Raw genomic sequence first — 14,372 nt, 5'->3', positions numbered from 1 at the left:
AGGGAAAAATAAACGGGACGAAGGCAGCTGCAACAAGGGAAAAAATTGGAAGTGAGGTATTTTCATTCATCACATGCGATTTCTCGCTTGCTGTACATCGAAATTTCTCGACAGATATACAACGAGTACGTGCGATAGGGTGAAAGAAGAACAAATGAATGAATAACAGGAAAAAAAAAAAAAAAAAAACAAGGCTGTAACGACCACGTGAAAAATCAGTTTCCATTGTTTTTTTCTTTTTTCAATTTTTCATTTATAAAGTTTCGTGAAAAAACTGTTACGGAATTTCAATTTCTTATTATACTTTCACATCAAAAGCATTCCCCGGATTCCGCGATCGAACGATTGTTGTAAAATTTAACGGCGTTCGCGCACTAAAAAATTTAGAGAGAGATAAAAACAAAAAAAAAAAAAATAGAAAGCCGATGCAGGTTACAAGTTTATTTCAAATTTAAACGACGCGACGGCGGAAAGTGAAAAACGAAAGTCGGGGGCTCAACCGAAACCATTTCTTGCAGCACGGATTTCACGGTTTATTATACTCGGTTCTTTTTTCCCCTGGGATGATAATCTGCAGATTGACTGACGGGAAATTCATTTCGGACAAATGGGACAACGTGAAGAAACCCCGTACAATCAACCATCGTATACATGTACATCGGATTTCCGTGGCAAGTCTTCCGCACCGTTTTTCTCCGCAAAAACGAGCTGAAAAACAAGAAAACAAAAAAAAAAAAACAACAAACAAACGGAAAGAAGACGAGTGGTAGAATAAATTTTATTGTATCACTAAAATTTATTACTCTTCAGAATTGTAAGGCTCGATAAAAGTTACCTATACTTTGAGTTGGCGCTCTGCCTGAAGCAATATACGTATATAGTACGGAGGAACTAATTACCCCCCTCCCTATTGCGGGTGTATTTTATCTACCTATATTCAGTTGCAACATAGTTTTTCTATTCCTCACGCCACTTCCTAATGGTATATACCAAGAGTGATGTATGACTGTAGCGTAGTTTAAATTATCCGTTAACACGAAATCTGCGCGCAATCTGGTATCCGCGTACTTAAATTTCCACGGGGTGGGCGCCGCGCCGGTAGCTAGAGCTAAGAAACGTCATTACGTATAGCTAACTAAAGTTATACACAGGAGCGCAGATTACATCTTGAACCATGAGCTTCTGCTGCTGCTGCAGGTCTAAGTCTTTGAGAAAATTTTCAAACTAGTTTTAGACAAGTTTTCGCGAATATCTGCGGGTCGCCGTTTGTACTACATCGTCCTACCGTGTTTATAATACGTATCTTCAAATTTACGTACACCCGATGCAAAAGAGTAAGAGAGACGATGGCGCGTCCTGTGAGGAAAGTTTGAAATTGCCGAGGTACATCCCGTTGTACGGATTGTACTTGTGCAGGGGCTAGTGGGTTCGAGGAATATGGTAAAATACGCGCGGGTACGAAGCCGAAAACTTCGCGTTTCTAGCCAACGAGTACATGTGGCGCAGCGCCAAATCATCCCCTAAGAGACGCACGGTCGAACGAGGAACTACTTAGGGGTACGAGCCACAGTTGGTTGCGGGCCATAGCCCCGGTAACATCACGCCGCGTAGATTCTTGTTAAATTTCGCTTATTCATCCCACGGTTATGACATTAATCAAGTACAAATAAATCATTTGGAGATCAGATGTATTCTCCCATATTGCACTCATACCTATAGTATCTGTATAAAATTGGTCTGAGAAGTAAAAGCCACCCTTAGTTTACAGACGATGATAAAAATTTCAAACGTGTTTCGCGTTTCGTGATCGTTACGCACGTTTGTTTGTTCGTTTGATTAGAGAAAAATTCTGATTTTCGATCCCGTTGAGAAGAAGGAGAAATCGATTCTCGGAGGAAGTGAAGAAGGGATATATCGCGGGGGAGAATAAGATGAATCGAAATTCGAATGTGAGAAAAAACGTGGAAATGGATGTAGACACGTTTCCATTGGCTTCTGAAAATAACTCGCAGGAGGAAACGTTGCACAGTCTCGTAGCTGGATATGCTTCAGAGAAAGGTCGAACGGGCTACGTCCGGAATTGAAAGAAAGAGGAAAAAAAAAAAAAACAACAATCATCCGATCGAAACGGGATGGGGGAAAAAATTGTTTCGTATAACTGACTTCGGAAAAAATGTATTATAAAAATTATTGCACATAATTATCACCTTTTTATTTGAATATTTTTCACGAAATTTATTGAATTATCTTCACCTAAACTCTACCAATTGCGAGTGACTTGTAACAGTTTAGAAAAATTTTTTACAATAAGAGACTAAAAATAAAACACATTATACGGCTATGACAAATCTAATTATTAGGCTTTCTAAAACTAATTCTGTGATTATATACTTCAACGTAAAGCAATATTGAGAAAAAGCAATCATACACATAAAAAAGCAAGAAAGAAATAATAAATAAATAAAACTACAGCTACTATTCGCAATATTATACATACTTATAAACGCATTATGATAAAATATATGGATTATAAGTCATCCAAACGCTTGATTTTCTTCTTTTCTTTTCTCTCAAAGAACTAGACAATAAAAAGATAATCAGCTCTACCGTTATACATAACCGCAAGCTCACATATATGACGTATAAAAATGCAATAGAAATTGAACAAAAAAAGTGAGAAATCCTACGTGGGATTATAGATCGAGAGAGAACTGAAAAAAAAAATCGTGAAATTAATAAAGATCTCCGACGAGATTCGGAAGGACGAAACAAATTGTTCTTCAACACACCGCACCCTTACTAAAGAATTGTGTGAAAAACTGAAATGCATAATAATAGAAATCTTTGAAGTGTTTCGAAGCGGTAAGAATTTTTATTTTTACTGAAACAGAACGCGCGTCGATAAAACGAGTGCCAGTGGGTGAATTTAGTTTCTAGAAAGAGGATCTTACGGTTTATACGAACATTCGTTTTACGCCTGTATATATACAACCGACACAGAAAACAAGAGGATAAAAAAGCTGCGCGAAGCTTTTTACCCAAAACTCCGCAACGACGAAAATAATCGCTACTGTAATGACAAAATTTACCTTCGAAAATTACCCGAATATTAGCGAGCCCTTCGGGGGTGGATAAATGACGGGGGGAAACAAGTCGGAGGTTGTACAGGCCGCATAGATGACCTTGATAAAAAGTTTGTACGACCACGTGTCCGTCTATCGGTCCTACCGTACGTCAGATATAATAACTCTGAAAATAATGCAAACTTCAGGGTCTCGTTTGACCCGGAAAAGGTTGGTTCGTGACCTATTTAAAAAAGTTCTGAGGTGAGGCACGGCTCTATCTTGGCGTACCGAAGAAAGTGTTTCGATCGTCGGTCGTTTTTTCGTTTTCTTTTTACCATCGATGTCCTTCGCTTCTCCAACCCCCGTACGTACGGTACCGCGGGGCGAAAGAAGAAATCCTCAGATACTAACGCGACATTCGCGAGATTCTTGTTCCGGGTGAAAACAAAGTAAAGTCGGAGGGATAAAACGGATGAAAAAAGTGGTTTGTCGCGGGTGCCTCGCCGGTTTTGCCATGTGTTTTTCGGAACCGAGGGACCATCTTTTCATGTCCGAGATTAATATCTCGCGGTGTCTCGGGCTTGTAAAATTCCAAGAGGTTGAATACGTGGATTCGGGATGCTGCAGGCGGTTATGCTAGGCAGCAGTCCCGCTAGAGGACGAGGCAATTTTTACCAGACAAAAATATTTCACAATCATCGACCGTCACCCGGCCTCAAAATGAACCGCGGAGAACAGGAAACGCTCTTCAGACAGAGCCGACAACTCACGAGGATCGTACCGTCCCGAGAGGATTTGGTACTCAGTGTTCTGAAAGCACCAATTAATCAGCAGCAACAACAACAACAACAACAACAACAGGAACAACAACAACAAGAACAGCATCATCATCACCACCACCATCATCATCATCAGCAGCAGCAGCAGCAGCAGCAGCCACCGCCGCATTCCCCGCATTTTCCTTATTCCCCGCAGCAGCAGCAGCAGACCTACCAGCACCATCATGCCAATTGCCAAGCTCATCAGAATCATAAAAAATGCGATAACCCAGGTATTGTTCGACGTTACTCGGGACGATGATCACGATGATGATAACGGGGAGCACAAACTCACCCCTTCTTTTCACGATTCGGGGGAAAATTGGTGTTCCAAACGTTATGACGTGTACTAACGCAGATGCAATACGAATTTACGAAGCTCAGGTGCACGGAGGTGAAAAAAATTAGGTAAAGAAAGCTCGAGAGCTTTAAAATCTTGTTGGAAAATGTCCGGAGCACCGGGGTGTTCCGGTGTATGCCGTATACGTTACATTGACACAGCTTAAAATTCTGGTTATTTTATGGTAGGGTCTCTCAGCTAATTGAAAAAGGGTATAGGTATACTCAAACATTGCGAGGGATTCCATCCCCGCGGTACACATAGTCGCGGTTTCTTCTCTTCATTTTAATATCTCGGGTCACGATAAACGATAAATGCTTCTTACTGAAAAATTTCGTAGGGGAAACAATAGAGGGAGTGTCTCGAATCGCGCATATACATTTTTTCTCACGATTTATCAGGGAATATGGATGAAACCGAAGGAAAAAAAAACAAAAAAACTTGACACTTCGTCGACCAATTTAAAGCTTTCTTCTCTACTCCAACTGCAAATTCGTGACTGAAATGAGCCTTGAAGAGTACATGAAATGTGTTTAGCTCTTCTTCTTTCGAAAAAATATGCATTCACACGCAGCTATATGAGGTGTGCATAATACTTTGAACGTTGAAGAAATACTGGCGACACGTAAAACTGCAGAAAAGATTGCCCTAGATTTTAAACACGTCGTTGCTAAAAAGCTTTTGATGTAAATTGAAGAAAAAAAAAAAGTTTTCCAACGCGCTTTACCCATGGTTAGAGATACACACATGCTCGTATAGACTCCGAGGGCGGATACGTGCCTGATTTTTCCCCTAGAATTTTCTTTAATCCTTTTTGTTTTTTCAACCGCACAGTTTTTATTTTCATCATTTTCACTCCACTCTCCTTCATAGCGTCTAGTTATTATATTTTTATGTCAATACACATAAAGTTACCTCTTTAAATTGAGTTCGTATAAAATATGCAGGAAGATCAAAGTTCACGTTATAATTATATCCGACACAAAAACTAGAACCTGCCGCACCGCCGCGGTCCTCTCGGCCAAGTTTAAATTTAAAACTTCTCATCATCCTTGCAGGACCTTTTCATAATTAGAATTTCGTTGTCAACTTAATACCGTCGGATTAAATTATACAAGATTTTTTCTAAACTTATAAATCTAAAAATGTACGTACGCGAGACTGTAGGGTGGTGTGTAGTTGCCGGATAGCTAATAAAACTAGCTAGAAAATCAACGTAAATTGATTGCGGCCGCAAAAATTGAGGAAGTCTTCCCGCGATGATAAACTGCGATACTAATAAAATAGCGTACAGACGAGCAATTCTATATACGTGGGCGTTAGCATCTGTAACGTGAAAATAATTATTTTCCACGATTCAATTTGGGACGTTGATTTAGCTCCGTTTTTGTCCTAGAACTATCTAGTTTTCCGAGATTAAACCGCTCCGTAAATTACTTTTACAAACCGCATCTACTCCACGCTCCCATACCTATCGCCAGCTTTCAATGTTCGTATCCACTTCATACCCCGCGGAAACTCCTGTGCACGGTATAAGGTGTAGATAGCGTACATCCATCCCGACGACGTCGCGTTTCGATAATTGGCATCCTACGATACTAGAAGAGATCTGTCGCTGCTGACTTTCGAACTCTCCTCTCTCTTCTCTTTTCTCTTACTCTTTTTATTCTCCTCTTCCTTATTCTTCACTCCTTGAATTACGAGGCTCCGGGCGAAATCTGTTCGCGGATGAGAAAAAGCTCATTTTTTTTCTCTCATTCTTTCACGGCGAAGAACGACTCTTCTGCATTGTAAATTTTTTGACAAAACTAGCGAATATTAAGGTAAAATAAAAGTAGAAATTTGCCTAAGAAGATTGGAAGAAAATATTCTTGGATATGTTTCAAAGTTCGTCACTTTGTCGCGTAGTTTCTGATTATTATCGTTCGAATCTCACGGAATCCGGTGACAGTTGACACGAAATAAGAGAAGACGCGCCTTCCCATTTCCCTGCTCATCAACCCCCCTCCCGATAAAACGGGGTCCGACTTGCGGTCGAATAGCCAAAATTGTTTCAGCCCTTCCCATAACTAGAATCCGAGAGGATAATAGGGAGACCCTTCAACCGCCTTCCCGCAACTCCCTATCTGCGTGCTTTTGAAATCCTTCATCGACAAACCCTATCGAGTTTTCGAAAGAGAATATTGCGAATTTACTCAACGTCTTATTCGATATTATTTAAAAAAAAAAAAAAGAAAAAACCAATCAACTCGGGATTCGCATTTTTTAAATGGAATACGGTTCGGAATTAATGATTAATTTCGAATTTCACCAGCAAACTTTTATTACCCAATGCGACAAAGTTTCGCTAATGACACAAGCAAATAAGCTTTACACGCGGCAAAAGAGCAGCGAGCGGTCATTTGGGAAATGGTCGTGTAATGTGCAGTTTGTTCAACGCGATGAAAAAGAATGTGAAGTCAAACAAGAATTTGATCCTTTTTTTTTTCTCTGTAGTCAGAGTAAAGTGAAACAAGAGAGGGTTGAAATCAGAACTGCGCGTACATAATCAGCAAAATTTATCTGGCAAAGTTGAATAATGATTCCTCGACGTATCGGGTATGTCAAAATTTACGATATCTCTAACTATTTGCGCGTGAAGTGCAGGCCGAAGTTTCGGTGTCAGGGTAACCGAAACTCGACTTGTAAATAGACGTATCTTGCCGCAAGTATAACTTCCTGTTAACAATTCAAAGTATCTGTATATTGAATCCCTCGTCTTCCAGTGGCGTATGCACGTACCTACATGTTGTCTTTCCGCCGGAGATTATCGCGTTTCGGATCTCTCTGTTTGAATATAAATATATGGCGAGGATCTCGTATTTTCGGGCCAATAAAATACCGCCAATCGTTTTTCAAAATTTAATGAGATTAGCTGACAACTGATCTCCGTAATTTGGAATTAGTTCGGTAGGTTTTCCGAGCGATATTTTTTCCTTTCTTTTTTCATCGCCGCATTCGTTTGAGCGCATGAAAAATTGGAAAGTCGCCTCTCGTCGATATTTTATATCCCCGTGATACGGAATTCAGTGAGCCGGCAAAAGGCGAGTCGGAGCAGAGAGAGGGAGAGAGAGAGAGAGAGAGAGAGAGGGGAAAAAAATACAACCGGAAAAAAGTGAAGATAAAAATGTACGCAAAACGTGAATAAATAAAAAAGGAAATAAAACAAAAATAATACATGATATAACTTCAAAAGAAAAGTCAATTTCCGGATAGCGTGGCTTTTCATTTCGCGGTTTACGTTTCATTATTGAACATGAATAGCCGGTCGTTATACCTACGCCGCTGCAGAGCGTCAACTTTATCAATAAACTCGCCAGATAAACTTCTCATCTAGAATCTCAAATGTCAATGAGGAAACAGATTCAGGGGGGGTTCTCGCGATAAGACTTTGAATGAAAATTTCGATTTTCACTTGCTACGGAGTGGGTTTGAACAATTTTCATAAATCGATACAACGAACGGCCCTGCGAGTAGGTATAGCTGCATTGATTAATTTTTATTCATACGATCAGAACGATAGAAAATATTTCGCAAGTGCAGTACAACTAAATTGTTTAATACCATATTATAATCTCATGAAAGGCCACATTCCGTACGTAATACCCGCAATTTTAGTGCAGTTATGCGTTACGAATGCAGAGTAATATTTAGTGAAATTGATTGTGGAAAAATGTATTCTCTTTTTTTTGCCTACTTTTCATCGATTAATCCCATTCATTTGAATTTTTTGATTCTTTAATTTTTGTATTCCGTTATCTGTTATTCGACGGAACTTGTATGCGTTTCATGAAATTCGTTTAACTGCAGAAGCAATATACCCGGATTATGTTATCGATGTAAGTTTCGAACAGTTGTAGGTACAACTAAGGTACAACTAAAAGTTTTTAAAGTATATTACTACCTCCCAACTAATATAAAAGCGCGAAATGGTACCGCGGATAAACTTTTCCCCTTTTTATCTACGTTATTCCCGAACCTCCCCTTTATTGCACATGCCCGTATTATAACAACCCATTGAACACGGAAGTATCCTAATATCACGTTCTTCCTGTCAAACTTTTAAAAAAAATTCGATTTCTCATATTTTGTCATTACAATTATTCAGGAATTGCAGTGATTTTCGTTGCATCTGCGTTCGCATCATATCCGTTGTCTGGTTTTTATTCTTTTATGTGGGGAAAAAAAAAAAGGAATTGGGGGCTGAGATGAGCGAGAATATTTGAAATTCTGTCCTTTTTTTTTATATTCAATATCCGAGCGAATTTAAATTATTCTTCGCTGAATTGTTGAGAAACAAAAAAATTTTAGGTGAAATTCGAGGGTGAAAGAAAAAAAAAAATGCCTCCCAAAGCGATAGCGCTGAGAAATGGAGCTTAGCGTGTTCTGATGGAAGATTTAAAGTAAATTACGTTTAGTTATACGCTGTGTGTATAATGTGAAAAGAAGGGTAAGAGACGGGGTGAGTTGAAGGACGGGGGTGCAGGACCTCCGAGTCTGGGGTAATCTTGAATCAGACGAGTTGCCCCGGCTAAATCCCTTCGGTATCAAGTGACCTAAAAATTCTCAGGTCACGGATTCACCGGTGAAAATCTTCCGCGAAGTAAGGAGGCGCAGTTGTCGAGGTTGACGGAGAAGAGGTACAGTGCCGCCGCAGCTTACGCCGCGCTTCAGGGGAGCGAAGACGAACTCGTCGGTGGCGCGGAGACCGAAGATGTTGCCCTCAAAACACCTGGAAGTGAAACCGAGGACACGGACAACGGGGGGAACGACGAGGGTCCGCCCAGAAAATTCACTTTTCTCAGGAGATTTCGAACACCGAGATTCGGAGAGGCTCATCACAAAAGGGTTCCCACACCCATGAAACGGAAGCACAGGAGAAAGAAAAATGACGATGACATGATCGACGACACGGTCGACGACGGCGTAGGAGAAGAACCCAGCCCTGACCAAAGGGGTGTTCCCGATCCGTACTACCCCATTTATCTACCCATAGATCAGGCTTTCAAAGCCAAATATGTTTTTCATCACAAAAAAGGGAAAACATTTCAAGAACGATTGTACGTCTTCCTAGAACATCCCGGAGGATGGATTTGTTTTGTCTACCACTTTACGGTGTAAGTAAATTTTAGATATTGAAAAAAGTTCATCTTTCGTTTGGTGGTAAATTTTGTACGCGATGAAAATAACGGCCGGATCGCTCGCGGATTTTCTGACGATTATCCGGATAATTGACGAGTCGCTAATTGGAAGCCGCAATCGTACCGGGTGTTACGTAATCAAAAACGGTCCTCGATCGATACCAAAAAAAACAAAACCATCACCTCTTGTTCGTGTCTCGTTAGTAACTAGTTCTGGGTTCGATTTCCTAGGAAAATACTCGAAACTGTCGAGGATTCGGTTACCTCGGGTCACACCACCGTCCAATGATTCACAGACGTCCGGAATTTCGGCCGATACCCGGTTGACTGAGTGAGTGAGATCGTGACGCGGGACGTTATTTATGTTGCATGAAGTTGCTCGCGAACGAATATAGCTGAACGATTAAAAAATCGATCTCTAATGACTGTGAAAATGACAATTTTTGTCTCCTCATTCCACCGCTGCTACTCGCCCGCCGACTCAGATGGAGGTGATTACGAAAAATTGAAAACTTGAAAGTACCAAGTGAAATGAAATTAACGTCGATACGTATTTTTTCTACGTTCGCGTGCGTTGTCTACCTTCAAATTGATTACGGCGTAATTACATTGATCGAATGATGTTGTTTCAGTGAATATTGACTCAGCGATACCGTAATTTGCAATCGCTTAAAATTCTCGCACATATTGAATTCCGTGAAATGTATCTACATGTGTTTTTTTACCTTTTTAGTTCTTGCCGGTATTTCGCCGATAAATGTTTGCCGAAAGCGTTTGACCTCTGCGGGGCATCGCAAGAGCGTAGGACTGATCCCCTCTCGTTGAGGATTATAAAAATCACCCCTTATCAATTTCGCCGTTAATTCGCGTACCCTGGGACGTTCACAGGAACGATGTAACGTAATAATACGATGATCGAGGATCAAAACCTCGTGCAAATTACATTTCATTACTTCAATAATTCAGCTACATCGGATCAAACGTTCGTGCAGCCCAATAGAAAAAAAAAAAAAAAAAAATTTCAATCACAATCGCAAAACTACCGGTGAAGAAAATATTTACTTGCTCACCGATAGCCACATCATTTCGAATTCATTCGACAATCAGCTGTTCTCACGCCGATCTGGAATGTTATAAGTGAAAAACAGTCCGTTCGCACGAGGGATTATTCACCTCTGACGACGAGGAAAGGCTGATGATATTCTCGGATTGAACGTTGTTGAATTCGTCATCTCGGTATCGCAAGGACGTACGTACGTACGTACGTTGCGGTGCGAAAAAGAGGGACGCGCGAAAAGTTCCAGTACTTTACCGCGCGAAGTCGGGCGATGTCGGTCTCTTTAATAATTTAGGTCAACAGTCTCCTCTCTGGCTAAATATTTAAATTTCGCGAGCTGATCGATCGCGTCTAGCAGTTCGGCGAGTAATTATAAGCCATTCCGCAGCCGCGGTGCAACCGCAGAAGAGGATATGAAGAGGATGAAATCCGGTCTTCCAGTTACTCAGGACTCCGCAGCCGATTATTTTCTAAATACGTTCCAACACGCCATGATCCGTTTTCAATTACCGAGGCTCACACGATCGGTGAAAATTTTGCACTCCGATTTCACGAGTACGTGTACGAAAAACGTACTCGCACACACACCCGCGTACATCGCTTTGCTATTCATCCACCTTGTTAAGCACTGTCCACGCGCGTTCAATTTGTGGAAAGACCACGTGACATTTTCACAGGTCGATCAGAGCTCTAGATGACCTAGAATCTAGCAGGTGTGTTGGGACGTTATACCACCCGATGTATACGTACTTATATTATACCTACCTATTTCACGTCGATTTGACAGCAACTGCGACAAAAATCATTGCCACGTGATCTTAATTTGTCTACTTGATAAATCGGCGGAGGGAATAATCATCGATTTCTCGCTAGCCTTGAATAAATCGGCGAAGCAAAAGGGAGGGGGGGGGGGGGGTTAGAGGTAGTTTTGCGAACCGCGATTCCCATTTCCGGGTATCGATTTTACCTTGATAGCTTTCCTGCAATTTTTTATTGTCGACATTTCATTATTGCTTTGTTTTGTTTGATTCTTTTTTTTTTTTTTTGTCATTCATTTCAAATCCATTAATTCCTTGTAACGATCGAAAATGGTCAGGATAGAAAAAAAACTTTACTAAATTCCGGATGACGTGCGACCATTTTTGAATTGAAGCAACTTTCTTCTTTTCCTGCGACTTTACACATACCGAGATTATTCCCGGTTCAGTGCAGGCTAATAAAAAGTATAATCTCGAGTAGGGGTTGAAATTGAATACGGGGCATGACTGGATCGGACTGGGTCACGTTAAAAAAGATGAGGTTAAGTTGGGTGGGGAATCCTGAATTTTCTGGAGTCGGGTTACCCTATCACTTTGATATACATACGTATACACACCTATTCTCCCTTCTGTACTCGATTCTTCGGTTTTAAGCCCCGCGGAATCCAAAAGAAACAAAACAAAAGAGAGTCGGCGGTCATTTTGAAAAGTCATTCTCTCAAAACTCCATTATATTTCGCGGCCACTTTAGTTGGCAACAAGGCGAACATTCATCAAGGGAAGTACCCTCCATTCAGATCCCGAAGGTGCTTACGAGCACTTTACAAATCAGATCTCTGAGCTTCGAGCTCACCGCGTTGCGTTTCAACGGTGTCCCGTCTGCCCCACGTTCCGACGATGAATTCGCCCCCTTTCCCCCTACTCCCGTCTTCATACAGAAGCTTTTTTTTTCACCTTTTCAACGTTTTCTGAGGACCGGATAATGCATCATGAATATATCGCGATTCCTGGAGAAGAAGGACTTTTGGGGAGGAGTGAAAAAGATCCTCGTGCTTTTTTCATCCATCCCTTCGGCCGCGGGAAGAAAGACGCAAGTTTTTTTCGGGACGATGGTTACTAGATGCGGCGAACTGCTGGAAAGAGGGATGATTTATTCCCGGGTTGCAGGTAGCGTGTAGAGAGTCCCCCCACCCCTTTTTACAGACTCAGATTTAGTTGCCATCCGCTACTTTTGCGACATCTGTATCAATCGGGCTACATAATTTAGCTATAACTTTACTTCGATATTTCACCCCGAAGTTGTAGCAGGTGTGCTTATATTTATTGATGAATTTTTCTTTCTTTTTTTTTTCTGCCAAGTAAAAGTACCTACCACTCGCTACGCGTACCGGATCCAATATCCTTTGGATTTTCAATATCTCCAGCCTTTTTCCGGATAAAAAAAAATCGAATCAGATTACGTCATTTCGATATAACTTTGGTACGGGCCACACCACCCCTTACCATAAACATGAGGACAGTTTCTTTTATGTTCCGTTACTGGATCGTGTTCCTATTTTTACAGTCTCATACAAATATTAATAGCCTCGAATCCATTTTTTCTTTTTATTGAATTTTCACCTCAATTGTTTCCGCTCGATAAAAACTCGGCAGGTGCGGAGTAAAGCAACAACAATACGTTTCGTTTGGAACAAAAACGTTCGTTATTCATAGCTATAGGACGAGCTCGAATTCGAAGGGGTGTATTTGAGCTTCCGAAACAATCGCGCGTACATTGCCCACATGTATAATATTGAGAGCGGGATAAATTCATGAGATACAGGCGAGTAAGCACCTTGTAAAATTTTGTTGCCATCGTTTGAAAAATCAATCGGATGTTTCACGAATTAGAAATTTCAACTGTATTCGACGTACCGTTTCGACTCGAAAAAGGTCGAGAGTTTTCCAAAGAACTTTAGAAGCTGTGGGGACTCCGCTTTTTCCCTTTTTTGTTCTCATCAATTCAAACCGAAGAAATTAAGATGAATATGTGTAATAAGTGTCGTACACGTTCATAAATCCGCTGACAACCAGCGTAGAGAGCTGTGAAATTTTAAACGAGCTAAAGAACGACCTAAACTTTCTCTAATTAATGCAGACTTCGCACAAAGGTAGGTTTTATTTGTGTTTTGGGTTAGAAACGTGGAGATGAGCAGTTCAGGTTCCCTTTTCCTGAAATCCCAAGGGATGAAGCGAAAGTCCCTTGCTGGATGACGAGAGACGCCGAAACTGGAGCAACGGACCTAGGGATGGATTGCAATTTATCCGAGTTTCTCCTCGAGTAAATAGCGACTCCTCCTATAGCATAGATACTCGACGAGTTAACTCATCGATAAACAGATTACCTGATTGCCTCTTCATTTATAGAATTTATACCCAACCCATTAACCGTAGCCGATCAAAAGACGCTGACTTTCGCTTAATGGCGTAAACACCCGGCAAAAAGAAAAAAACAGAAACAAAAACAAAAAAAAACAAAAAAAAAAAAAAACAAACGATAATCGTCAGCTCCGAAGTGCCATTTATTTAGCCATAGGTAATATCGATTCCGTTCATTCGAGTTTCTTTAATTTTTTTTTTTTCGGTGATATTAAATTCCAGCTGTGTGCCATAATATGCCTATATAACCATCACTTGGCGGTGGAAAATTCCACGCGAAGGATGTTCGCGAACGGTTTCGTTAATCTATCCGCGTCACGCGACCCGCTACTTACATGTAATGTATAAATGTATGATAGATCCATACATCTGTGCATTCAATATTTATACACGAGTAAAAACGAGTACATCGCGGTACGTATACAATATACAATATACGTTGTAACGTACGTACCTTCGGGATATACGTGAATAAACTGGCCGCGTTTTAGGCTTGATTGTAAAAATATTTTGTACGAGTAAAATAATGAAACTCGGTTCAATGCCTCCGGCATCAATCGGAAAACTGCTATGATCAAGCTTCGATTGATTTCACCGTTAGTCATTTACCGATGGAGAAATTGGTGGCCGCGGTTGTTAATTAGTTGATTGGTTGTTGACTCAACCAATCGATCACATATTTCATAGAGCTCATTTATAAATCGTGTAATCCGAGTTATTGGTAATTGGACTCGCT

At 40.7% G+C, this 14,372-nt stretch overlaps 1 protein-coding gene across 9 annotated transcripts in view; it reads left to right on the top strand.

Annotated features, from left to right (window-relative positions):
* The first annotated feature begins 206 nt into the window (after window positions 1–206).
* LOC105688551 (potassium voltage-gated channel subfamily KQT member 1-like) overlaps window positions 207–14,372 on the top strand; it is a 48,933-nt gene continuing 34,767 nt past the window's right edge. For 3 of the 9 annotated variants that reach the window (XM_025746669.2, XM_025746664.2, XM_025746663.2), the window contains exons 1-2: window positions 207–4,116; window positions 8,833–9,379. In XM_025746669.2, coding sequence (XP_025602454.2) covers window positions 3,684–4,116; window positions 8,833–9,379 — 980 coding nt within the window. In that variant the 5' untranslated portion in view covers window positions 207–3,683. The remainder of the gene's footprint in view (window positions 4,117–8,832; window positions 9,380–14,372) is intronic. The other 6 variants (XM_025746665.2, XM_025746666.2, XM_025746667.2 and 3 more) reach the window with 5 other exon arrangements.

The sequence above is a fragment of the Athalia rosae genome, chromosome 5 (genome assembly GCF_917208135.1).
Source record: "Athalia rosae chromosome 5, iyAthRosa1.1, whole genome shotgun sequence".
NCBI lineage: Eukaryota > Metazoa > Arthropoda > Insecta > Hymenoptera > Athaliidae > Athalia > Athalia rosae.
The sequence above is the reverse complement of the archived record's forward strand: the minus strand, read 5'-3'. Positions and strand labels throughout refer to the sequence as shown.